Consider the following 25,431-nt stretch of genomic DNA (forward strand, 5'->3'; position numbering starts at 1 on the left):
CGGGTGTGAAGGAGAGGGGATGCAGAAATGGAGTGAGGAGGGGGGCAAGGAATGTGAAATTAGAGAAGTGCCCCATCCGCGTCTCCAGGGGGAAGCGCGTCAGGGGTGAGCGCGTAAAGTGGCACCTTGCCTAAAGTGGTCGACGCGTAAATGGGCAATTGTGGGCAGCTGCAAGGGAAGGTGGAAGCTGAGGTACGTATCTGACGTACTTCCCCAACGCGACCTGACATCTCGATATTACTGCTGGAGACTTGCAAATTCCTTGCTCAACGACTTTGTTCCTGTACCATATTTTCCCTCTGTAACCAGCAAGGTAGATATCACAACCGACGTTTTTTCCATCACTCATAATCGGCGCAACGCTATCCCTTGTCGCGATGCCAATGGATCCACCTCCACCACCAGCTGTGTCTAGCGACGCTGATGTCGCGGCCGCCGGTCCGAAGCAAACGCGCAGCGAAAGCTTTTCGTCGCACAAATCCAACGATTCTCAAACAGCTGCTGAGTGCGTCATTATACAATAATCATCGGATTTCGATGTTGAGCTAACCATATTTGCAAAATAGATTCATTCGAGACCAAATGCAATTGGAAGCCGACGCGCGCGAAGCCCTTCCATACGTTCGTCTTGTCGCACTTCATCTATCCACATGATCACCACCTAACTATTCATAGAGCATAGAGAGCTGCACCAAGATTCTTGGATCTCTTCGACAGAGCGTCTTCGCCTGCCTTACGTGCAATCCCCCGCCCGCGAACCCGAAGGACCCCTACAATGGAGCTGGTGTCTGCTATGCCTGCTCGGTTCAATGCCACGGCGAACACACGCTCGTCGAGATCTTCACCAAGAGAAATTTCACCTGCGACTGCGGTACCACTCGATACCCATCAACCAGCCCATGCAGTCTGCGAATCAATTCCGCCACCAATACCAAGGGCGGCGTGCACTCAGAGGAGCCAGACGCGAACAACAAGTACAACCAGAACTTCAGAAACAGGTTTTGTGCGTGCGAATGTGATTACGATCCTTTCCAGCAGAAGGGCACCATGTTTCAGTGTTTGGGCTTGGGCACGGCCGAGACTGGTGGCTGCGGCGAAGACTGGTACCATCCCGGTTGCTTGGTTGGATTAGGTCCCAACTGGTTCGAGGGCATGAAGAAGGAAGCGAAGACTAAAGCCAAGGAGGATTCCACGGAGACTACAATTCTGTCTACAATTTCAGAGAATGTAGAAGCGCGCCCGACAGAAGAGTCAGCAGCCGTCGACGACAAAGAGGATGAGGACGAGGACGAGGATCCGCCAATGCCATCCGGCTTCCCAGGAGAAGATGATTTCGAGGCATTCCTTTGCTACAAGTGCATCAATTCCAACCCATGGATCAAGAAATACGCTGGAGCCAAGGGGTTCCTGCCCGCCGTTTTCTCAAGCCAAAAGACAGGAGATGTATCGAACTCCGAGGACACAACTAAGAAACGGAAAGCGGAAGATGACGCTGCTGAATCGGAGGCTAAGCGACTGAAGAGCGACTCTGAAGCATCCGGGGATCAAGCCCAGCCTGAAGGCAAAGCGTCAGAAGTCAAGGATGAGGAAAAGGCAAACTCGACTGCTTGCAAGTGGGCTGCACTCCCATCGCCACCGGAGGGAGACTTCTCACTCTTTATGAAAGAGGACTTCCGGGAGAACATCTGCCGCTGCTCATCGTGCTACCCCAATCTGGATCCTCATCCACAGCTGCTGGAGGAAGAGGAGACGTACGAGCCCCCGCTGTCAGATGGCGGGAACTCGGAGCACGGCGGCTCGACTAATGGCAGCGGCAGCATTCTTGAGCGCGGCGAGAGTGCTTTGCGCAACGTCGACCGCGTCCGGGCGATCGAAGGCGTCATGGCTTACAACCATCTCAAGGAGCAGCTAAAGCCCTTCTTCCAGCAATTTGCAGAGAGCGGCCAAGCGATTGGTGCAGAAGACATCAAGTCTTACTTTGCCAAGCTCAGAGGTGATGAGCAGGCCATCCAGGACGCTGGAGAGGCGGCCAATAATTCGAAAGACGATGAGGATGGCCACCGTCGAGAGCAGAGTGGATATTGAGTCTCCGCGTATATCTGGTTCTACAATGGGCTGGTCCGTTTCCGTCGGGTTTAGGTTTGTGCTTTGTACAATATTATGAATGGTGGGTTAAGTTGGCAAAGGCAGGACTGATGTCACCGGGCAAGGCCTTGCCATAAACGGTTATGGGGTGATGAAGTTATTGGGATTGCCGGGCTTGCGGTCAGGCTCGCTGGGAAGCTGAGCACATTTGGCTCTACAAATTGACTTTTATTTATCATGTGACCTTGAGAATTGGGCCGCTCGACATTGCTCATTGTGGTTTTGGTGATCCTGTTCACTTTGTTCACCGATAAGGGCTTCGTATGAGTATTCCTTGGGTCGAGGTCAAGATACAACAAGTTCGGATTCAACCTTAAATGTCACAGACTGGCGGGCACCGTCCAATTATTGCACTTATGCCCGCTCGTGGCGCATGCCGTGCGCCTGACACCATCCACGGTTGCGCCAAACGCGACCGGGTTGCATAGGTCCCCATCCATACGACAACTCTAATCTGGCCAAACCGTCCAGGTTCTACATGAATGTCATCAAATTCGAGTTGTTCCAGCGTCGAGGAGAATTAAAGTCTATCCGGAAATGGCAGACGTCCCGTTTACTTGCTCGTGGTGCGATAAGCTATCTTTCCAGGGTAGGATTTCATATGGTGCTGTTTTACATCCGGGTCGTATCAACCCTGACGGTATCGTAACTGTGCTGCCATCCAGTTACACTTTACTCGCGCTGTTGATGTGATTTCACGTCCGAATGGTCTCATCGTATGTGTTTGGTGGGACGACTATGTGCATATATAAAGGCTCCGTGGAACAAGATGTTGTTGAGACTCTGTCGCCGCTGTTATCAATGCTTGGTATTTGTCTGAGCGCATGTGGGCACATTCTAACACTTGTGAGAGCACCAGTCCCATCATCTTCTGAATTCTCTCGTATAAAAGTTGACTTCGTCTATGATCAAAATTACCGGCAAAATTATGTGGATTATTACCATCCACGGATAGCGTGAGAACCTGGACGTCTGGGCATACCCCAGAATTGGTACGAAGATGAACAAGAGAGAGCCATGACATACTTTCTGAACCTTATGAAACCTTAGTTCCTATGGCATGTTGATCCGTATCTTCTCACTGACATGCTGGACGCTGGTTTTTACTCTCCGCCCTGCTCGCTCTTCTCTCTGCTATCCTGTAACATTACTTTCAGGGCACAAGACAGACAGTGAAAGAGACCAACTGTGACGTTGAAATGAGAAAAGAGTAGCAGAGTTACAATCGATATAGATAGATACTATCTAGTCGCTCTCCTATTCGAACTGTCAGTTATATCTCGCCACGTACGCGCTGTCTTATCGTAAACCACCAAAAAAAAAAAGACGAATCTACGGTGCTCCCAATTGGAAGATACATACCCCAGAGTTTCCCCTCAAAGCCACGACTTCTCTCAGCCAAATCCATGGCTATATAAACCTTCGAACCCTTCTGTTCCTGGGGTGTATGTGGATTATTCCGCTCACATCCATCCCCATCTGCCCCCGTTTCTTATTTCCTCTCACCGGTCCTCCCTCTTCTGTGCCAATATGCCATCCCTATTCTCGCGTGACGCCGACAAGGGCGAGAAGTCAACAAGCATCGAGGCTAAACCAGTCATGAATCCCTTGCGTACACCCAGTGGGGGGAGCAGTGTCGAGGCGGTACCTGCTGAAGCAGTCATCGCTGAGGCGGACAAGCTCGAACGAAACATTAGTATTCGGCACATGATATTTATGGCCTTGGGCGGCTCCATCGGCGCAGGTCTCTTCGTCGGTTCTGGCGCGGCTCTCAGCTCCGGCGGACCTCTAAGTCTTGTCCTCAACTTTGCCATTGTCGGGCTTGGCGTTACTTGCACCATGGGCTGTCTGGGGGAACTTGCGGGTAAATCATCTTTCCTAGTAAATCGTCTCTGGTGCGGTGCTAACTGTATTTGATAGCTGCGTATCCCGTTGCCGGCGCCTTCTACGACTACTCGAGACGCATGATCTCGGAGCCGTGGGGTTTTGCCATGGGCTGGAACTTCGTTTTCAACTGGCTCATTGTTTTCCCATTTGAGCTCACGGTCATTGCAGCCCAGATCAAGTACTGGGTGCCGGACCTGCAGCCGGCTTATGTGATAACACCCATACTCTTCGTCCTGACGGGCACCTCGTTCCTAGGATCTAAATGGTTTGGCGAGATTGAACATGCCTTTGGAATCGGCAAGGCTGTTGCTATCACCGTCTTCATCTTTGTCGCCATTTTCATCATCACTGGGGCCGTTCCCTCGGATCCGCGGTCAGTTTTTGAACCCCTGGCCACACCGACTGATCAATGCTGACTTGCCCCAGGAACGGAACAGGAGCCAAGTTTTGGCACGACCCCGGCGCCGTGAAGAATGGGATTTCCGGTTTCCTCTTGGTTTTTCGAACGGCCGGCATGTCGTACGGAGGCACGGAGCTTCTGGGCTTGACAGCGGCCGAGTGCAAAAATCCCCAAAAGGCGCTGCCTCTGGCTACCAAGATTGTCTTCGCCCGCATCTTCTTCTTCTACGTCATCTCGCTCCTTTTGCTCGGTTTCGTCGTACCGTCCGACAACCCCGACCTGGCTTCCACCGGACACGGTGCCACGTACAGCCCGTTCACGCTGGCCGCCCAACTCGCCGGCATCCAGCATCTCCCGAGTTTCTTCAACGCCTTGATCGTGGTAGCAATCGTATCGATGGCCAACACTAGTATCTTCGCCGCCAGCCGAGCTTTCCAAGCTCTTTGTGAGAAGGGCATGGGCCCTCGCTGGGGTTCCAAGGTCAGGTGGGGCGTGCCGGTGTATGCCTTCTTCATTACCTTCATTTTTGGTCTTTTGGCCTTTGTCAACCTGGCACCCGGCGGCGGCGCAATCTTTGACTGGCTGTTGAGCCTTTCGGGGGCTAGCAACTACTACACCTGGGGCTCAATCTGTGTCAGTCACATTCGCTTCCGCAAAGCCTGGGCAGCTCAGGGCTATGGCATCAAGACGCTTCTTTGGAGCAGCCCCTTTGGGACTTGGGGCGCCTGGGTCGGGGTGGTTGTCTGCATCACGGGGCTGCTTGCAAATGTGCTCACAGCGATTTGGCCTGTCAGCGGTCATGGTGGGCAAGCCATCGTCCGCGACAACATCGGCACTTTGATTCCGATCTTTTTGTACTTCGGCTACCGCGTCTGGCAGTCCAAGTTCAAGAAGGTGCTGAACCCTGTCCTTATTCCTCTGGAGCAGGTGGACGTGCGTACGGGCATCCGCCTCCATGCCGACAGCACCTGTCCTGACGAGCTTGGACAGCCCACTCTTGTCGTCATCAAGAAGCAGTGATAGTCGCGAAATAATAACGGGAGGGGGGTGTGGTTTAATGCTTCATGTCCCACAACACCCTCATTGTGGTTGGCAGTTGTGATTACTAGGTGATGCCACAATGCGTTGAGCCGAGGAAAAGGGCTGCGGCCTGCTTCATAATACTGTAATCATAGGAATGTTTCATACGGGTAGGCTCACTAAAATATTCATTTCGTTCCAGCAAGTCATTAAGACGTTCGTGACAATAATGGCCAGAGGCAAAACGATTGCATGGCAAAATGCAACATGAGGTATAATGCGATCGCTCATTCTCAAGCACCCCTCTCTCCCAGATCCAGTACCCAACGCCGATGATTTTTAATCCGAGATGATTGTTGCGCCCTTTGTCCCTAATTGCATGCCTCGGAAATTCACAAATGCCGCATTACTTCACTGTCCAGAGGAGCCGGTACTTGAAGTCGCGCTCGAGGGTCGTGGAGGCGGCACGGGTGTGCCCGTAGGCATGCCCATGGGAATGCCAAGATCTCTCTGCATGGGGACACCGCCCATCATGCTAGATTCTGGTGACTGCGGGCGCGAATATTCGTCGCCCATCTGCTGGCTCCCAGCGAGTTGCTCCTGGGCAGCCCTCTTCTCCATCTCCATAAGACGTTCCTTCTCTGCGGAATCGATGAGATCGTCATCGTCACTCCAGCAGGGGTCCTCATCGCTGACATCGGGCATCGCCATCCTCTTCCAGAACCGGAGCTCCTGGCGCGCGGCAACCTCCTCAACGCGACGGTCCCACCTCGACTCGTCCTCGTCGTACTTGCGACGGAAGGTGCGCAGCAGGTCGTTTGCCTTCCCCGCCCGCTCCTGCATCTCCCAAATCTGTTCTCGGAGTCTGCTATTCTCGGCGCGCGCTTCAGCGAGCTGGGAGCGGTAGGAGCGGTGCCACGAGGCGACGTCTGTGACGTGTTTTGCTTTGTATTCGTGGAATTGCTTCAGCATTGCGGCAAGGGCAGTCGCGTATTGGGCGAGGAGGGTCGCGTTGGCGTCGCGGCTGTATTTTGCTTTTTCGAGCGACTCGGACAGGATGGATATTAAAGTATCGAGGTTCCGTTCTTGAGCTGAAGGTACGTCAGCATGTGGCAGGAAGCATTTGAAGGAGGGCAAGGCGTCCTGATGCGCTCCAACGTACCGTAAATGTCATCAGAAGAACCGTGAATCAAGTCCTCATTGCTCATCCCTTGTGTTCTCGCGCGACTGCGCACTCTGCCAAGTCCGGAGACAATGTCTTCAGTGACGCGGCGGTTCTCTGCAAGCTGTCGGCTAAGGTCCTCCACCATGCCGTATATGTAATTAAGCTCAGCCTGTTGGCCGGCTGGCGTGGGCATGCCGCCCATGCCATTGGGAACGTTGCCGCCGTTCATTCCGTTCATGAGGGCAAGTTGCTGGTATTGTGCGTGTGCGAGGGCTTGTTGGGCGGCTGAGAGGGATTGCGCGGTGGCAGATGATGCCGACGGAGGCGACGGCGGCGGCGGCAATGGGTGTTGCTGTTGTTGCAGCTGCAGTTGGCGGGAGGAGATATGAACCTGCTGCTGGGGGTAGTGCTGCTGCTGCTGCTGTTGGTTGTGGTGGTTGTTGGAGTTGGGGTTGGGGTTGAAGGAGAAATCGTTGGTTGATGAAGTGGGAAAGTTCATGACACTCGATCTCTGCCACTCTGGGGTGGTTGCAACTGGCGGGCAGCTGTGAGATGGGCTTCCCGGATGTGAGCCGGGGACAAGACAAGCCGGGCTGGACGAGAGACGATTGACTAGCACTCGGGGTGGAGCTTATCTGAGTGAAGGGGCCTCGTGGAAGGTACCTTAATTACTCTTGAGGTGTTACCGCTTTGGGGTTGGAGGTGTGGAGGGTGAAGGGGGTGTGTTGCTGCAAGACACTTTGTGGATGTGATATTGCTGTATCCATGTTAAAAGGGGTGCTAGCGTTAGTCATATGCTACTTTGCAATACGGAGCATATGCATCAAGAAGCTATAGAATCGGGACGACCAGCCAGCCTTCATTCCTGCAGCACTAACACTAGTCCGAAACTACTAAACAGCATCTGAGAGTGCTTCTTGCTGTGATTTTGATTGTTTCTGTGTAATTATGTCATCTTCGTCGCCGTACCTTGCTCTGAACTGCCAAGTGGCTCCCAATGGCAATAACAAGGTGAGACAGCACACGCAACATAGAACGAGGGGAGTCGAACGCCAAGAGCCTGAGATACTGGAAGTAGTACTCAGAGGAAACGAAATACAGATGTTATTTATGAGAGAGACTGTCCCATTCTATTCATGACCCGATGGCCGCACTCAATCCTCCATGTTCACCTCCAAGTGGCGGTTCAGAACTGACGCCTTGGGCGTATCCTCGTCGTCTTCCTCGTCTTCTTCGTCATCCTCCTGAACGGTGGCAGCGTGTATCGCAAGAATCTCGCGCTCCAGTGCCACATCTCTGCCTGAAAGCGAGGTGGTCTTCTCAAAGTCGCCCCGGACCCTCTTGCACTTGGTGCTCTGCTTCGTTGGCGTACTTGGCATGACCGGAACGGCAGGGGTGTATAAGGGTCGAGGACCCAGGGGCTGCTCCACGGGACGGTTGAGAGATCCGGGTCCGGAGCTGAGACGGACGCTCTCCATCTGGCGGCGGAGCGGGCGAAACGAGGGGGAGTCGTCAAGGTCCATGAAGTCGGTATAAGCGGCGGGCATGTTGGGCGGGGCAGTCTTGACGGTGCGTGGGCGATCAGGAGTCTTCGCGACAGCTCTCTCCTCGGACTTGTAGCACGGCTTATGAGGAGTATCCACGATGAATTCAGAATGCTGCTTGGTAAGAGGTGTGGGCGAATCGGGCTTGGCGCTGATAGTCGAGTTTCCCTTCATGCCACGAGCCAGGTAGTACTTAGGACTGGGATCAAAGTTGAGGTTGTGGCCTGTACCTGGGCTAGACTTTTTGGTATCGAGATTGAAACCAGGTCGCTCGATCATGCCTGGACGAAGCGCCTTTCTAATCCGGGGCGGCTCGCCGCCTGACAGTGGACGACCGCCCATGAGAGTAGACGGATCATAGAAACCGCCAGGGGCCGTGGTGCCACCAAGGATGCCTAGAGAGTTGTCGGCGAAGCCATTGGAAGGGATGATTTTGTCCGGAGAAAAAGCACTGGTTTGGTGGTTGATGCCACCAAGGTTAGTTCTGCCCAAGCGGGAAGCGGGTTTCAAGATTGGTCGACCATTATTGGAAGGATATCCTTCATTCTCGGGCTCGGGCTTGGGCAAGGATTCGCATCCAAGCGAAGCTGATGCGACGGAAAGCTGTAGAATGTTGTCGTCAACTTTCTTCTCCTTCTTTGCTTCGTCGGCAGTTTTCGTCGTTGGCTGGACTACCGGCCAAAGAATCCGGCATACATTGTCAGGCTTCACGCTCTTGTTGGTGTCTGGGGGGTCCATGTTGATACGGTCTTTGATGTTCTTGATGACAAGGAGACTCAAAGCTTGAATGCCTTCGGCTTGACAAAGGTGTGAGAAAGGAACGCTTTTATCGGTATGAAACTTACAACTTGTGAAGATTGTTCTCCTTAAGAGCAACAAAGGCAAGGCGGAAGCTCAAAATATAAAATTGAGGCGACTGGAGCGAACTTGATGAAGCTTCTTTCAATAGATCAATGTTGGTGTTGAGATGGCAGATCAGCCAGTTTGGGACCTTCCAGGACTGGGACAAAAATGGAAGAAAAAGAGGATGATGGTGAAGCCTCGATGTGCCTAGATGAGGCAAGACACATATAGGGTTATTTTTATTCACCTTTACGTGGAGCTGCCGCTCTCCTTCGTGGTGCCCTAGTATTGCCTTGAGGTATCGGGCGCTTGTCGGTCCAAGCTCACTAACGGTTGAAGAAGGATCACGTCTCTGGGATTATGCTCTTCGCGTTTTGTCTGATACTCATGTGGGAGCGACAGGGAGTCGTGATATAAGGATCTGGGGCGGCCGAGAGTCTTATCCGTTGCGAAAAGGAGACACACGTCCCCTCTTGTGAAATAAGAACACCAAGGAGATATCGTTGTCAGCCTCAGGGACTCATTTCACTTAAAGCGAGCAACGGCCTAAGGGTATGAGCCTAATGAATACTTTTGAACTAGTGACTGCCCTAATACAGACTGACGAGACTTTGGAATGGCGGCAATGGTATGGGGGGAAATGTCTATCAAGGTTTGCAATGAATCGATGGATGTAGATGCAACCTTTTGCTGTCTTGTTTGGGATTATTGCAACCATGCTATAACTTCCTGATCCCTTTATACAATACCATCGAGGGAAGCCCTTTTTCTTCTCGAACGCTTCTTGAATGCTGCATGAATGCTAAGCTGAGTTGCGCCCAGAATTTTGCTAAATAGAAGACCCTCAGCATCATCGGTTTACATTAATGCAACTTGTCTAACCTTACAAAGGCTTGATTCGAAGAAAGACGTCCACGAATGTCTCCTGAAGACTGGAAAGAACTTATTTTTCCAACCGCTCCAGATTCTGTGGCTATCTTTTCAACGGCCCGCCTCTTTTTTTTTTTTTTTTGCTCCAACATAAAGGAGAAAACACACAGTGAAGAAAGGCATGAAGGGAGCAAGTCGCCTTCTGGACTGCGGACATTCGAATGATGTCATCATCTTCCAACTCTCTGAAGATGCCTCGAGTGAAGCTAGTACCGTTACACAACACCAAGGCGCTGCTGTGTTCTCTGGGTTCCTTCTTATAACCTAACCCTTCCGAGGAGCCATGTCCGTTGGATGCAGGCGATCCTCCCGACAGTTTGGCCGGCGCCATCCATGCCTCGGCCGATTACAGCATCGAGGGGTGGCCGCCCCAAGCTCCCTTGGACTGGGGTGCAGCTTCGAAGACACGTTATGGTGACACAGAGTAGTGTCCATCACAAAAGAACAACGCAGGGAGTGAGCTTGCGGAGTCTCCGCCGACGGACCAGGTTTACGGGGAAGCACCGGATGGTTAGCAGATGCGGGGTGATGCGGGGCAGGCCAGGTGTTGTGCTTCTTTCAGCGTCTCCCCCGCCATTTGGTCAAGCCACCATTCGGGCCGTTGGCCACACCCGAACCGGCCCATCCAGACCCTAGAACCAAACGAAGAAAATAAACACTGGACGTTTTCACAATTCTCGCATTCTCCTCCCCTGACATCACCAATGACAGCCCATCCCAGCTACCCTAGCGTTCTAGCTAACCTAGCTGGCCCTCCTAGCATGATGCGTTCTCCATCTCGGCCAATTCCCAGCATCGTTCCGGCCTGCAACTGCACATCATCATCGCGCTTATCCGTACTGAATTCTCCTAAGCCCCAGGAGCGAGTGCGGGGAAGCCAGAAAAGAAGGCCTTTTTCCGACACGCGATGAGAACTTTTGGCAGACACGGACGGCCTTACTTCGCTGCAATACTCGCTCGCATCACTCGTCAAAAAGCCCTCTTGCGGCAAATGGCCAGACCAGTCCTAGCAAATGGGACGGCGGGAATACGAACGCGCCATGCAGGTCATACATGAAGTCTCGGACACCGTAGATGAGAGGCCGAATGACGTTCATGCGGCTACCCTGCACCTATCATAGGTCATTCGCAGCCATGGTCCAAGAATATGCGCGTAAACAAGGTTTGGTGTAGCTCCGCATCTAAATGTATGCTAATTACACCTTGAGCTCTCGGGATGAACGGTTGGAAAAACGCTGCCACCTCGGCGGGGTTCAATTGACCCTCTAGCCGATGTAACTGTGCATCCTCGGATCTGCAAGCGACCCAGGTATAAAAGCCGCCACTGAGCCAGCCATGTTCTGGATATTGTTGAACCCTTCCCAAGTTGGTCACGCTCGCCAACACGGTCAGAACGAAGCTTGTCACCATGGCGAGAACCCTTTCTGTCCTCGGACTGCTATCTGCGGTAGCGTCGGCTGCTGTCATCCGCAGAGACTACCCCAGCGACGATGTCCTTTCGGCATGCCCAGGCTACCGAGCTTCCAACGTCCAGACGTCCCCGACCGGTCTAACGGCAGACCTTTCCTTGGCCGGCGAGGCGTGTGACGCGTATGGAACAGACTTGACGGACCTGACTCTGACTGTTGAGTACCAAACTGGTGAGCCTCCCTGGTTGTTTCCACGTTATGTGAGGACCTGTTCCATGAGCCTATGTTGAGATATACCCTAGACACTCGTCTCCACGTCAAAATTCAGGATGCCGAGAACCAGGTATACCAAATCCCCGAGTCTGTGTTTCCTCGCCCCGGCGCCGCCGGTGCGGGTGCGGGAGACTCCAAACTCCAATTCAACTACACCGAGAACCCCTTCTCCTTCACCGTGAGCCGATCCGACACGGGAGAGGTTCTCTTCGACACCTCCGGCGCCAACATCGTCTTCGAGAGCCAGTACCTCCGTCTCAGGACCAAGCTGCCGGACAACCCCAACTTGTATGGCCTGGGCGAACATTCGGATCCTTTCCGTCTCAACACGACCGATTACATCCGCACCCTGTGGTCTCAAGACTCATACGGCATTCCTTCCGGAGCCAACCTGTACGGTAACCACCCGGTCTACTATGAGCACCGCGAGAACAGCACACACGGCGTGTTCTTCTTGAACTCCAATGGCATGGACGTCTTCATCAACAAGACGGAGGAGTCCGGGCAGTACCTGCAGTATAACACTCTCGGCGGGGTTCTCGACTTCTACTTTGTGTCTGGGCCGTCTCCGATCGAAGTGGCACAGCAGTACGCTCAGGTTGTCGGATTGCCCGCCATGATGCCTTACTGGGGTCTGGGATTCCACCAGTGCCGCTACGGATACCGCGACGTGTTCAACGTGGCGGAGGTTGTCTACAACTACAGCATCGCCGAGATTCCACTTGAGACCATGTGGACCGACATTGACTACATGGATAGACGACGGTAAGACGAAACCCTGCGACGCTTCAACGCGCTTCACACGTACTGACAACACCTCAGGGTCTTCTCCCTAGATCCCGAGCGCTATCCCCTCGCAAAGGTGCGCCAGCTTGTCGACAAGCTTCACGAGAACGACCAGCACTACATCGTCATGGTAGACCCGGCAGTGGCCTACCAGGAATCCCCCACCTTGCAACGAGGCATCGACGACAACATCTGGCTCCTCCGCAGCAACGGCTCCGTCTGGATCGGCGTCGTCTGGCCTGGTGTGACCGTCTTCCCTGACTGGTTCGCCGAGAACATCACCAGCTACTGGAACAACGAGTTCGCCACCTTCTTCTCGGCCGACGAGGGTGTCGACATCGACGCCCTATGGATCGATATGAACGAGCCTTCCAACTTCCCCTGCAACTTCCCTTGCGATGACCCGTACGGCTCCGCTGTCGGCTTCCCGCCCGTGCCGCCGCCAGTCCGGGAGAACCCCAGAATCCTCCCCGGCTGGCCGTGTGAATTCCAGCCTCCTGGGACGGACTGCGGTAGCAACCAAACCAAGCGGTCAGACGCCCTCGTCCGCCGCGCAGAGTCGCCCAGGGCGCTGCCTTTCAACCAGAAGTTCGAAAGCTTGATCCTGACCGAGAGGCAGGCATCCGGGGACCAGAAGGGCCTCCCCGGAAGAGACCTGCTCTACCCCAAGTACGCCATCCACAACAAGGCCGCATGGGACACGGCCTCCAATGCGGCGGGCGGCGGCATCTCCAACAAGACGGTCAACACGGACGTCATCCACCAGAACGGCCTGGCCATGTACGACACCCACAACCTCTACGGCTCCATGATGTCCACGGCCTCCAGGGTGGCCATGCAGGCGCGCAGACCGGGCCTCCGCCCGCTCATCATCACGCGCTCCACCTTCGCCGGCGCCGGCGCCACCGTCGGCCACTGGCTGGGCGACAACCTCTCCAACTGGAACCAGTACCGCGTCTCCATCTCGCAGCTGCTGCAGTTCGCCTCCATCTACCAGGTGCCCATGGTCGGCTCCGACGCCTGCGGGTTTGGCGACAACACTAACGAGCAGCTCTGCGCCCGCTGGGCCGCCCTCGCCGCCTTCTCGTCCTTTTACCGCAACCACAACTCCCTCGACAGCATCTCGCAGGAGTTCTACCTGTGGGACACCGTGGCGGAGAGCGCCAAGAAGGCGATTGCGATCCGCTACCGCCTGCTCGACTACATCTACACGGCCCTGTACCGGCAGACCCTCGACGGCACCCCGCTCATCAACCCGCTCTTCTACCTCTACCCGCACGACGACAAGACGCTCGGCCTGGACCTGCAGTACTTCTACGGCGACGCCGTCCTCGTCGCCCCCGTCACGGAGGAGGACTCGACCTCGGTCGACGTCTACCTCCCCGACGACGTCTTCTACGACTGGTACACCCACGAGGCGATCCAGGGCTCGGGCGCGACCATCTCCCTGACGGAGCAGGACTACACCACGATCCCCCTCTTCATCCGCGGCGGCTCCGTGCTGCCCCTGCGCGCCAACAGCGCCATGACGACGACGAAGCTCAGGGAGGAGAACTTTGAGCTGCTGATTGCCGTCGGCAGGGACGGCACCGCCAAGGGCCAGTTGTACCTCGACGACGGCGTCAGCCTAGAGCAGGCGGGCATCACGTACGTGACGTTCGAGTACAAGGACGGCAAGGTCGTGGTGGACGGCGAGTTTGGGTATGAGACGCCGGTCAAGGTGTCCAAGGTCACGCTCCTCAATGCAGGACGGGGCTGCAAGAGGCAGGAGGCTTCCAAGACGATCGAGGTCGACAAGCCCCTGACGGGACCATTTGTCATTGAGATCAACTAAAGCTCCCAGGCCACACCTCACGAGGCACTCGTTTTCGTTTCAATATGTGTATATATATAGATGATGAATAATAACAAGAAGTATCATTATGTGCGATCCTCGTGTGTCTTTTTTTGCAGCAAGACCGTATTATAATAAACAGGGCTCTTTTACCGCCCCCCCCCCCCCCCCCCGGGACCAGCAGCAGCACCACCCCTCCTCGACCACTTAGTTGACCGGCACAAAAACCCGGTCAATATCAGCAACCCACGACGAATCGCTGCTCGCAAAGGAAATGGTGTTGCCGGACCCGGCGGCGAGGTTGCAGAACACGGAGCTGCTCGCCGGCGAATTCCCGTCGGCGCTCGGCAGGAACGCGACCGTCTGCGAGACGCCGTTGCACGTCACCGTCGCCCACCTCTGGCTCTTGTCGCCGTTGAGGTGCTTCACCCTGAGCGTCGTCCTCCCGGACGCCTGAACGCTCACGCCCGAGAACTGCACCGTGCCGCCGGAGGACCCGCCGACGTAGCCCGCCGCGGACCCGCCGCTGCACCCGGTGCAGGCGATCGTCCGCGCGCCGCCCCCGAGCGTGGCAGTCTCGCCCTCGTAGGACGTCTCGGTTGGCCCCGCGGCCCAGGTGCCCGCCGCGACGTTGGGGGTCCAGTTGACGCGGTCCGAGAGGGTGACGGAGGTGCCGGAGATGGTCAGGGGCAGCCAGATGTAGGTGCTCCGCATCAGGTTGCTGCTGACCCAGCGGTCGCCCATGTAGATTGCCGTGTCGCCGAGCGGGAGGATGTAGGTTGTCTGGCTGGTGAAGGTCTTGGAGCCAACAGGTGCGAAGGTGTTCCAGGCGGACCACGGACCGGAGAGGGAGGTTGCGTAGCTGTAGACCTGTAGGGGTGTTGGTGAATTCGAAGTATTTAAAAAGGGGGAGGGGCATGGGGAAGAACGGGGAGAAAGAGATGACATACGTTGTCGTTGGGGTCCCAGCCGGTGAGTTTGCTTCCAAACATGAAGTAGTATCCGTTCTTCTTCAGGATGGCGGGGGACTCGATCTTCTCGCTCCAGAGGTAGACGTTGCGCGTGACGTTCAGGTAGTCGGACGTCAGCGCATCGATACGGAGGCCGTTGGGTCGCTGTGCACATTCTCCCCGTCAGCCCCTTCCTCTCTCCCCAGCACGCTGTACGCAAGATCAATCCATCATTGGGAAAGCCAAACTCACATCCTCGGTCAACAGATACGCTGACCCATCGTCATCCTGGAACAGCCCGATGTCCCGACTCTCGAACCCAAGTGGTCGCCAGCTGCTTATGTACGTATACTTGCCGCACACCGAGTCCGAAGTGGCGACGCCAATCTTCGCCTCGCCGTAGTTGCTGCTGTCAATGTGAAGGTACAGGACGTATTTACGTGTACTGCTGTTGTATATGACCTTGGGCCGTTCAACAACGCGGCTGGGTCCCAGGTCGCCGCTGTCGGTGCGCGAGAGCAGGGCACCGACGTACGACCACTCGACAAGGTTGGAGGAGGAGTAGCAGTTGATGTTCTGGAAGGCGGACCCCTCAGTCTTGTCCTCACCGATCATGTAGTACGTCGAGCCGACTTTGGTGATGCCCGCGCCGTGGGCTTGGATGTGACGGCCCGTGTTGGTCTAGAGGGGGTTAGGTTGGAGTTGTCAGCACTTTGTTTATGTGAGTGCGTTTTGCGAAGTGGTTCTAGATGGAGATTGTTTACCGCTGTCCATGTCCCGCCGGGGATGATTTGGAGAGTAGCCTGTACGAGGCCTGCCCCCGCGAGGAGGGGGGCGAGGCCGTTGAACAGACGCATCCTGGCCAAAGTGACGGGCTTGTCGTGAGCCTAGATGTGTCACTATTCCGACTGTAAGATCAATCAATCCAACCAAAGGTAGCAGCAGAACGGTCAAGCCCTATAACACGCTGTCTGTCCTCCTTCCAAGCTCTCAAATTGCGAGGTATTGGCTATAGTTATACTCATCAAAGGCCCCGGCGGTCCGGTCAGCCATGAACGGCGTAGGTTTGGCCATCACCAATTATCCATATTGCAAGCCCTCGGCTCCGGGATCCCCATGCCATTCTTCATCGCCTGGCCCGCCCGTTAAGCTTTCTCAATTTAATGTGGCCAGGTGCGAGCAAGGTCGGCTTACTCGGCCGGAGAATTCATCATTCCTTCAATGGACTGTCAGCGCTTCAATCCCCCCTTCTCGGCGCTCAGTGGCTCGTCATTAAACGAGGTGGAGGTTGTGAATGTGTTCATGTGCTCGCCGCCAGCAACCCTTTCTGGGACACCCTAATCCCACTTCCGAGGTTGCAACCGCAATGAAGCTTACCATGAGAGGAACGGGGCAGGAGGATTTGAGGGGTTCAGAAACGCCAATTTCACTTTCCCCGCAACCTAGTGCAACGTCGACGTATTGATGTCAGGTTTGCCCGGGCGTCGGCTGATCTACCGGGGTGCAAATCGAGTGAATCACCGGGTTCACTACCGGGCCTAGGCCCGGAACCCCAGAACTTGGCATGCGAGCCTGAATGGCACAAGATGGCATGACGGAAGGGTATTTCAAGTGGCTTATGATTTTTGTCTCGACTGTTGTCTGCTTTTTGTTCTTTCCCCGAGCCTCTACCCATGAGGCTTCTTTTCCTTCCCAGGTCGCGGGGTCTCAACCAGCGCTTCGCAAACTAAACCAGACTGGCTGTCTAGGGGTTACCGATCAGGCAAATCCCGCGCCACCCACCGAGAAGCGAACTTTGTCGAAGAGAATGAAAGTTGTTCATAGATCTCATGTCAGTCGTACCCGATAACTCCTTCAAATCGTTGATGACGCCGTAGTATATAAGTCGACAATAAAAAAAGCAAGTGAGAGCGCCGCGCCATTTACCGCTCAGAATTGGATCATCTGCTTTTACCGATGTGCTAGCCATCCACTTCCATCTTGTCTTCGGTGACATCTCCAGCATCGGTCCCTGCTTCTTCGGGTTCTTGTTTCGGTTCTGAATATACCACCGATATCGATTCTTTCGAATCTCCCCCAACGGCCGGGCCGCCGTTGCCCGGGCCGTTGCCAGCGCACAGGCGGTACTCGCCGTCTTCTTTCCGCTCTATAATGCATTCGTCAAGAGCCCACTTCGCCAGCAACCGATCCACGCCAAGTCGTTGACCTTCGCCCTTCTCCATGTGCCTGCCGACGTGCTCCGTCCACTCATCCCATGATCCAGGACCCTCGAAGACGCTCTGGCAGTCTTGCTTCGGGCATGCTGACTTTTGGGGCGGCGACCGGCGCGTGACAAGACATGTCGTTTGCATTTCCTTAACGTGGCCCTCCCACTCCACTTGCAACTTGCTGTCGCCCTTGGCAATGGCCTTCTTGATAGCGAATGGTGCGTGCATGCGGCGGAGGTGTTGGGTGAAGAGATCCTTCCGGTTGAACTCGTTACCCTTCCCTTCTACAGTGCTCTGGGGGCAGGACGAGCACCGGTAGTACTGCAAACAGAGGTGCTGTGAAGCAATATGACGCTTCCACTCGTTCTTCGATCCGAACGTACTCGTACAACCTGCAAAAGAGAAGGCACAAGGAAACGGCCTAGTGTGTGCAGCTGCAATATGCTTGCGTAGCGATGATGAATCCTTGAAGGGAGCGTGGGTACATAGTGTGCATCTTGTCTCTTGCTTAGGCGTCGCTTTCTGGAGGGATCGTCGCTGTTTGGGTCTTGCATTGGGCGTGCTCATGTCGATGCTATGCATCGTGTCGTCTGCACCCGACTCGTTCGCGTCATGAGAAGAACTTGTGTCCTCGTGATTGGCAGGTAGCGCCCCGTCAGGTAGAGTCGTACGTTGCCGTTCCACAGCCGGCGGGGCCTCATCGCTCAGATGGCGGACATGACTTAATGCTTTTAGCTGCTCTGCCGCTTCCTGCATCTCGGCTGAATCCTCGACGTCGTCTTTGCCATCAACTGCAACAGCCGCGGCAGCAGCAGCGGCAAATGATACGTTGGAGGGCGTCGTATCCAGACGGCCGACCGGCTCATGATAAGAGGCGTCTTTGCTGTCTAATGAGCGCCTGTGCATGACTGGCGTGCTTGCTGCCAGTTCCCGCGCTTCTAACAAGATTCGACCGTCTTCGACCTCCTTGGCAGTGGCCTTGTTGATGCCCGTAGAGCCCTTCAGTTTCTGATACAGATGGATCATGTTGTGCGATGTGATGTAACCCAGGAAACAGCAGACCTTATCATGCTGTACGACATTCCAGATGGAGTGAGGCATTGATATCAGTAGCATAGTGGGCGGACCGAGGAACATTCCCTCGACTTCAATCTTGGCAGCTAGGGGAGGCGTGTTATGAAGCCAGCCATTGAAAAAGGACATGTCAGGACTGGCATCTCCAACAAAGGTCGTGCACACAAGTACTCTTGCCTCGTCAAATCTGAGGTCAGTGACAGATTCAGGATCGATGAGCTGGTCCTCCCGGGCTGCCTTTGACTGGGGATCCCCGTCAGCACCGTTGCGCGGCGACTGCTGTTGGGCCGAGCGAGCAGGCAAGGGAGCCAGGCTCAAGCTTTGGCCCTTACCGGGCGTGAGAGTGAAGCAAATGGGAAGCTGGGGCACTGGGGGTGGAGTTTTGCTGGCGCCGTTGGTAAGCTTGACGGCCTGGGCAATCTCCTGTTGCTTCAGCTGAACAATCTCTTCGTGCAGTTTCGGTACGCTGAAGGGTCGCCCGGCTGAGCTCAGCTTATGCAGCGCTTCAATCAGGTGATATGTGAAAGATTTGCCTGTAGTCTCTCGGGAGGTTTGTTCAGGGCCGCTCGCGGCGATGGCTTGCTTGATGCCGTGACTTCCAGACATGGGAATATCGCGGACAGAGCAAGTATCGAGCAGCAGCAGAATGTCAGACTGGGCATCTTCAAACAAGCAGCGAACACCATCCCACTTGAGCTTTGCAGCATCTTCGCGGGTATTACTATGGAAGAGCGGTCAGAAGGGTGCGTGGGGGGGTTGCTCGTGGCAGATCCTCAACTCACCAAGCCCAGTAAAGTTGGTTATCCGCCCCAACATAACCGTGGCCGGCGTAGTAGATTATGAGCAGATGGTTGGCTCTTGCGTGCTCGAGGAAGGAGGCCATTTGCACGCCGAGCTTGATGCTGGGATTGGGCACAGTCGGGATGGTCCATCGATCGGTCCGGTAGTTGTAGCGGTCTCTCAGGATGTTCTCCAAGGCCGTCAGGTCAGCCTCGACGGAGGTGTCCTCTTCCCAGCGCAGCAGCAGCACGGAGACACTGTCGTAGGGTGCGCGTTCCGTCTGGCGCTGTATCAACATGGCGGCATCCTGAAGATGCCTCGCAAAGGACTCGAAATCATGGCGCTCGGCGGGGGGGGCCTCGGGGGCCGGGTGTTGTTGCTGGGGCTGAGGATTCAAGCGGTTAATTCTGGCATTCGAGAGGGCGGCGGCATCAACGAGCTTACCGATTCTTGGGGGAATGGAGCCGGCTGGGTAGTGTTGGTGGACGGAGCTGGGAGCAGCTTTCGCCTTTTCGCTGGCTGGGATGGTTGTTCCATCTACAGTTCGTGTCAATGGGGAGACAGTTTGTATAGAAGCAGGTTGAAATTGGGATGCGTTGCGGTCATGGAAGGCGCTCAATGACCTGACCGACGGAGCCTCGAAATCGGACACGAGCGGTGGATGGGAAACGATCGGGATGGAGGGGGGTGAGAAAGCGACGAGGAGGAGTAAGGTAAGGCGATGCGGACGCTGTGCAGAAAGTAAGGCTGGTCGAGCCTTCCAAAAAGCTCAGCGAGGCTGTGGCTGCCGGTGCTTTGGGGGGACTTGTTCTGGACCACCTGCAGCGATTGGGTCTGTGATTGGTCGGTAGCCGAACCGGTGCTCCGCCTGGTCTGGGATTTTGTGGGTCCCTTTAGAGAAAAGGGAAGGCGGGGAGAGGTGAGAGGTGAGAGAGGAGAGGTGAGGTGCGGTAAGGCCGTGGAAAAAGAAGGGGACCTTGGGCGCTGATCCCACCTTGCTGGCAGCTTGCTCTCTCTGCCTTCTCTGTCGTCTACCGCCCGCCGCCGCCGCCCACCTCAGTCGGCTTCCTCACTTGCTCACCTCGTCCGTCCGTCCTCCTCGTTGCCCCTCCCTCCCCTCCTTGTGCACCTCCACCACCACCACCACCAACCACACCTCACCCGTGTGTTCCCGTCCGTCCACTCGTCCTCCTCCTATCGTCCTCCTCACGTCAATCCCCTCGTCAATCCTCCCGCTCTCAATCCCACAACCCCCCAAACCCCGTCACCTCTCCCTCACTCTCCCTCTCCCCCTCCCCGTCCCCTCTGCGTGTCTCGTTCTTTGGGCAACCTCCAAATGCCCGCAAAGTAGTAGAACGTATCCGTGCCTTAGGCTGAGTGTGGTTGCCCCTCCTCCGCCGCCTGCCTCGACCGCCGAGTCCCACGCCTTGCCCTCCTCGGCGTCAGAAGCCTGATAACTGGCCGTCTCATATGCAGCCACCGCCTTGCCCACTGCCTTCCACTGGTGCCACATGTACGAGCTTCACCAAGTCATGCTGCAAGGCAGCTTCTTAGCTCCATTAGGCATGTCCTGTAGGGTCCATCCGCCGGCGAGCAAGTCGGCCAAGGTCAAGGTGAGGTAGATACGAATCAAACGTCGACGGAATTGCCAATTTGACGTGTTTCTGGAAATTCGGCCAACACTTGCCGCCCGCCGCCCATTATTCGTCGCCCGTAAGTAACCATTGAATACAGGTAGCTTTTGTTTTTGCTCGTGATGCCGGGCGATCTCAGCCAAAACCTACAGCCGACATGGGCACACCCACACACACACTCACACACGCAAAGGCACGGCGGCGCAGTAGTCCGGTCTGACGGTGAACCGGCAATGGCGCTGTCAGTATGCGAGACAATTATCTGACTTGACCGATTGGTATAGCAATGGTGAGAGACTAGAAAATACTCGTTCTGCTTGGTCGACTTACACTTCCTACCCACGTCGGCAAGGCATGGCTGCAGATGCGCGGTCCCCACACATGCAACACTTCCTTCCCTTTATTATTCGTCGCCGCTGGCCAATCGAGCCGGCAAGGTCTGGTTTCATCGGACCTCCAGTGCGTCCGCGTTCCCGTGGGTTCTAATTATTCTTATATTTATTTTCGTCGGTGTTTATTTCGTGTTATTTTGCTCTGCACTCGCAGCCTCGAAGCGACGCGTCGCGCTAGCATGGCCGATCTTCACCCCGCCATTGGTTTGAATGCATGCCACTCAACGCCGTCTTGGTGAGTTCTGCACCGATACATATATATATATATATATATATATATCCGGGGAGATAAAGAGAGAGTGCTGTCCGTGTTTGAGCTCACCGATTGACGTGCAAGTCAAACGATGGCAAACTTTGGCCGAGCTCGAGGTAAATCATGGCACTTAAGACAAGTGCATGCATGCATGCACTTACGCCTTGACCACGACCCCGAAAGAAAGCTGGGGGAGGAAATTGGTCACTGGCGGCTTCGTGGCTGCACCCTGCCTCGGTTTGGTTGAGGCACTGACGATTCAGGTGAAGGGTCTTTCCTGGCAGCAGGGGGGGATGGTTTGGGGAGCTTGGGGACCGTGCCGGGTCGTTTGCTGTGCACAAGGCTTAGTCCAGCATCGTGCATCTCCCAAAACCACCAACTTGCTGGAGGATGGTCGCAAGAGTGGGATTGATTCCTCTCCGTACCGGCGCTCGTAGCGAAGCCGCACAAATGGTACCTGGCTCAAGCAAGTCGACATTTGGTTGACGCGTCTAGTCCAATACACGAGACAGGCAGCTAATCTTGCGCGGGGGAAGGCAGCTGACGGCGTGCATCTTTTGAGGCTCAACGAGTGCCGAGAGATGCATCCGCGCAGAACAGCGATCACGGTGCGTCTGCAATGCACCCTGTAGGGTGTATCGTCAATCTTCCTCTGCGGCCGTGCTCGGCGTGAGAATACATTTGGGTCGGGGACTTTAGGAATTCCCGGAGTGTTTATGGCCGGCATCCGCAAGTGGGGTCTCCGGGCATTGAGGGGGCAGTAGTCCGCCCACCGGCCCTCGCCGGGCACTCTTTTGAGCTGGTCCCCCACTCCTGCTGAGTGTCAGGGGGGGCATGGACCGAAGCCGGGTGAACAGCGCGTCGGAGCCCGAAACTCAATTGTTATGGATTCCCATGCGCCACCACAGCCCGTGCTGCGGCGATCATCCAGCCGGTTGTCGGTGTTTTCCCGGGATGGAAGGCCTCAATCATCCCCACCACCATCATCTATATGCCATTCCTATCACCTTGGGCCCGCGTCTTCCGACGCCAAGTCGCTTGCTCGGCCAAGATCTGGAGCCCAGGATGCGGACAACCATCTTCTCGAACTTGCTGACCGGAAGAAAGAAAGAAATCACTAAGCGCCTGGGATGTTCCATGGTGGCGGACACGGGTGAGCGACAAACGTCCTTGATGTGGCGCGGCGACCCAGCAAAAAAATAAAAAATCGCGGAGTTCGGTGTGTGGGGCCTCTAGGTTGGGCCAACAACTTTTTGGGCAGAATTGGGGCCATTGGCCAAGTTTTTTTCTTTCTTTCTTTCCCTCTCTTTTTCTCTTCTGCCGGACGGGTGAAGTCACTTGGACTCTTCGGCATGTGGTCTGGACGTCTCTTGGCAGAAAATAACAAAACCGCAAAGAACAATGCGAGGAACCTAGAGAAGCAAAAGGAACGTGCTCCTGTCACGCGAGGACACAAGCAAGAGTGGCGACAACGGTGCTGGGAGCCAAGCAACGATGTGAGTGAGTGATGTGCCTCGGTGTCGCCCAAGCCTTGCACAGCCACGCGGGCCAGAAACTCGAAGCATCTGGCTCAGCACAAAGAAGGCTCGCTGGCCAATCATGACCTCGGGTCAGCTGGAGGTGGGAGCTAGTGCGGCCAAACGGCACATGTCTAGCTGAAGGGGGACGGCGCTGCTGACGTGCGGGTGCAGTCACTAAGTCGGGATCCCTGGTCTGCTTGTGTAGGCGAAGGGGTCAATAGGATACTTCCATCGAGTCCCGACGGCGGCAGCATTTCGGGAGGCCGCCTGGAACGTGTGTAAGCCGGGAACACAAGGCATCTGGCGAAAAGAATCGCCTCAGCAAGGAGACGTCTTTGGGAAAGGGGAGAGGGGAAACCGTCCCCAAGACGTCTTTGCTGTTCTTGTCATCCATCGCGCGGGGAAGATGCTGCAGGCGGCCAGGTTTAGGGCTGCTGAGGTCAGATACAGGCCGTCAGATACAGGCCATGCCTGCGTGTCGGTGCTGGTGCTGGCCACGGTCATCACGGGTCCCGGCGGGTGGTCGAGGATCTGGTGGGGTATATTTACTTGAATCCGTACACTAACTACCTCGGGACGAGTTGGAGGGAGTAGGGATGCGAAGCTTCCAGCACTTGTCGGCCTCGGGGACACGGGATTTTCAAGTGTTTGAATTTGACCAAACCTCGAAAGTGGACTCGGACTCGTATATTTATTTACTGGACACCAAAGTTGGGTGCGGGATCCAGGAAGTGGCCGCCGTGAAGAAACGATGTGATGAGAGTCGGAAACATTGCGAAGGAGCGGGGCACCCTAAAGATGCCCCCGGGCTAGCTCTGGCACGAGCAGTGCTGTGCATCCGTACAGGCACTCGGTAATGGTGGCTCTGATTGGGCTCGTCACCCAACGAGCAGGGCCGTTCTAGTGCAGGTCCCCGGGATCCTCCAGCAAGGTACATTCGACAGGTCCCCCGAACTGTCATGGACGGACGGGCGGTTTCACAGGCCGCGATTGGGCAGAGTCGCGAGGGGTGGGAGGGGGACGTTACGTGGAGTGGGAAACATTTTGCGTCCCTGCGATCCAGTTTCGGCTAAGGTGCTGCCAGATTGCCATCTGCCTTGCGGCGTGCCTTGGGTCGTGAATGGATGGGAAGAGAAGGCGACGAGAGAAGCCTGCATACACATCCTGAGTGGTGATTTGTCCGAGCTGCCCCAACGCCTTTGGACCCTCCTGGAAGGGGGGCCCAGATGGTAAGACCGAAAGGCAGTGGCCCGTCCTCGTCCGAGACGAGGTGCTTGCAGTGCGAGTGAGTGTAGTGAGCAATCAATCGCCTGGAGAAACGTGGTGGTCTTGGCGGCAGCGTGCAAGGCAAAGAAAGCATGTACAGTACGCGACAGTACGCAGTAAGAAGCTGACCTGACCCGACCTGGCCTGGCCTGGCGTGCTTTGCCTACTGCACAGTAAGAATGACAGCCAGGCGAGGCCCGCCAACAAGGTAGATGCCTATACGGGGTGGGTGAACCATCAACGGCCCGCCAGGTGCCATCCATGACAGAGCTTCCCAGTCCTCACTGCCTTTTTCTTGTTGTCAAACTTGGACGGTACCTCATGCACCTCACCTCACCTCCCCTTGCCTTGCTCCTCTTACCTACCTTACCTTACCTTACATAGTACAGCAGCACCTTACTTTTTGCTGTTCAGCTTGGGTACCTGTGGTCAGAAAGTCTGTCGCTCCCTCCGAGAAAGCAAACATCCACCACGTATCCGTTCATTTATTACCTAGGTACTTACATTACTTACTGCCTTTCGCCATCTTATATCCTAATTACCTCCCTCCGATTCTCCCGGCTCCACCATCAAGTAGTACGTCGACCCTGTTCATAAAACGATCGCCAACCCGTTTCTTGCCTGCCGAAGCTCTCTGCACCCTTCCTCAAAGGCTTTCAGTGGAGAGAAGATCATGACCTAGTTGGATTTGTTTTCCCGCCTCCTACTCGCTCCCACCGCTCAAAAGAGGGAGCCAAGACGCCGGGCCTGGTAGAAACAGCGCCCTGCCATTCGCCCTCATTCACAAGTCGCTTAAACCCCCCAGTGCCATTTCTAAATTAGCTGCTGTGGCGTCACACGCACTCTTTCCCTCTCCCTCTCCCTGCCTCTTGTCGCCGTCGCTGTCGCCGTCGCTGCGACAAGCTGCAAAACACTCGCACAGAGTGACACTGAGAGTGAGTCCCTCCGCAAAGTGGGCAAGTGACGGGGCTAAAAGGCTCCATTGAGTGGACAGTCCAGGGCGCAAGCCGTTTTCTTGCGTCACCCTCCCACCCGTGATCAGACCTTATTACCAACCGCACTTTGCCTTACTCTTGCATCCTTCGCCTTACCTTGCCTTGCCTTAATTAGTACTTCACA

General features: G+C 55.4%; 7 protein-coding genes across 7 annotated transcripts; 3 read left to right on the top strand and 4 right to left on the bottom strand.

Moving 5' to 3' along the window:
• Nucleotides 1-377: 377 nt before the first annotated feature.
• On the top strand, nucleotides 378-2,085 carry EsH8_V_000813 (putative zinc finger in N-recognin-domain-containing protein; the record flags this gene model as incomplete). The annotated part of the gene is made up of 3 exons (XM_083273329.1): nucleotides 378-505; nucleotides 567-621; nucleotides 676-2,085. The coding sequence occupies 3 exons, from the start codon at nucleotides 378-380 to the stop codon at nucleotides 2,083-2,085; spliced, it is 1,593 nt and encodes a 530-aa protein (XP_083126044.1).
• Nucleotides 2,086-3,675: 1,590 nt separating this feature from the next.
• EsH8_V_000814 (uncharacterized protein) lies at nucleotides 3,676-5,452 on the top strand (the record flags this gene model as incomplete). The annotated part of the gene is made up of 3 exons (XM_083273330.1): nucleotides 3,676-4,009; nucleotides 4,066-4,405; nucleotides 4,459-5,452. The coding sequence occupies 3 exons, from the start codon at nucleotides 3,676-3,678 to the stop codon at nucleotides 5,450-5,452; spliced, it is 1,668 nt and encodes a 555-aa protein (XP_083126045.1).
• Nucleotides 5,453-5,863: 411 nt separating this feature from the next.
• On the bottom strand, nucleotides 5,864-7,116 carry EsH8_V_000815 (uncharacterized protein; the record flags this gene model as incomplete). The annotated part of the gene is made up of 2 exons (XM_083273331.1): nucleotides 5,864-6,543; nucleotides 6,615-7,116. The coding sequence occupies 2 exons, from the start codon at nucleotides 7,114-7,116 to the stop codon at nucleotides 5,864-5,866; spliced, it is 1,182 nt and encodes a 393-aa protein (XP_083126046.1).
• A 655-nt stretch (nucleotides 7,117-7,771) lies between these two features.
• On the bottom strand, nucleotides 7,772-8,899 carry EsH8_V_000816 (uncharacterized protein; the record flags this gene model as incomplete). Its single annotated transcript, XM_083273332.1, has 1 exon — nucleotides 7,772-8,899. One exon carries the CDS (start codon nucleotides 8,897-8,899, stop codon nucleotides 7,772-7,774), a length of 1,128 nt encoding a protein of 375 aa, XP_083126047.1.
• A 2,443-nt stretch (nucleotides 8,900-11,342) lies between these two features.
• On the top strand, nucleotides 11,343-14,236 carry EsH8_V_000817 (glycosyl hydrolases family 31-domain-containing protein; the record flags this gene model as incomplete). The annotated part of the gene is made up of 3 exons (XM_083273333.1): nucleotides 11,343-11,574; nucleotides 11,646-12,381; nucleotides 12,439-14,236. The coding sequence occupies 3 exons, from the start codon at nucleotides 11,343-11,345 to the stop codon at nucleotides 14,234-14,236; spliced, it is 2,766 nt and encodes a 921-aa protein (XP_083126048.1).
• Nucleotides 14,237-14,443: 207 nt separating this feature from the next.
• EsH8_V_000818 (glycoside hydrolase family 43 protein) lies at nucleotides 14,444-16,043 on the bottom strand (the record flags this gene model as incomplete). The annotated part of the gene is made up of 4 exons (XM_083273334.1): nucleotides 14,444-15,106; nucleotides 15,187-15,351; nucleotides 15,439-15,867; nucleotides 15,951-16,043. The coding sequence occupies 4 exons, from the start codon at nucleotides 16,041-16,043 to the stop codon at nucleotides 14,444-14,446; spliced, it is 1,350 nt and encodes a 449-aa protein (XP_083126049.1).
• Nucleotides 16,044-17,147: 1,104 nt separating this feature from the next.
• Nucleotides 17,148-19,784, bottom strand: EsH8_V_000819 (uncharacterized protein; the record flags this gene model as incomplete). Its single annotated transcript, XM_083273335.1, has 3 exons — nucleotides 17,148-19,188; nucleotides 19,250-19,632; nucleotides 19,692-19,784. The coding sequence occupies 3 exons, from the start codon at nucleotides 19,782-19,784 to the stop codon at nucleotides 17,148-17,150; spliced, it is 2,517 nt and encodes an 838-aa protein (XP_083126050.1).
• Between the last annotated feature and the right edge of the window lie 5,647 nt (nucleotides 19,785-25,431).

This window comes from Colletotrichum jinshuiense, chromosome 5 (genome assembly GCF_051148585.1).
Source record: "Colletotrichum jinshuiense chromosome 5, complete sequence".
NCBI classification, from domain to species: Eukaryota; Fungi; Ascomycota; class Sordariomycetes; order Glomerellales; family Glomerellaceae; genus Colletotrichum; species Colletotrichum jinshuiense.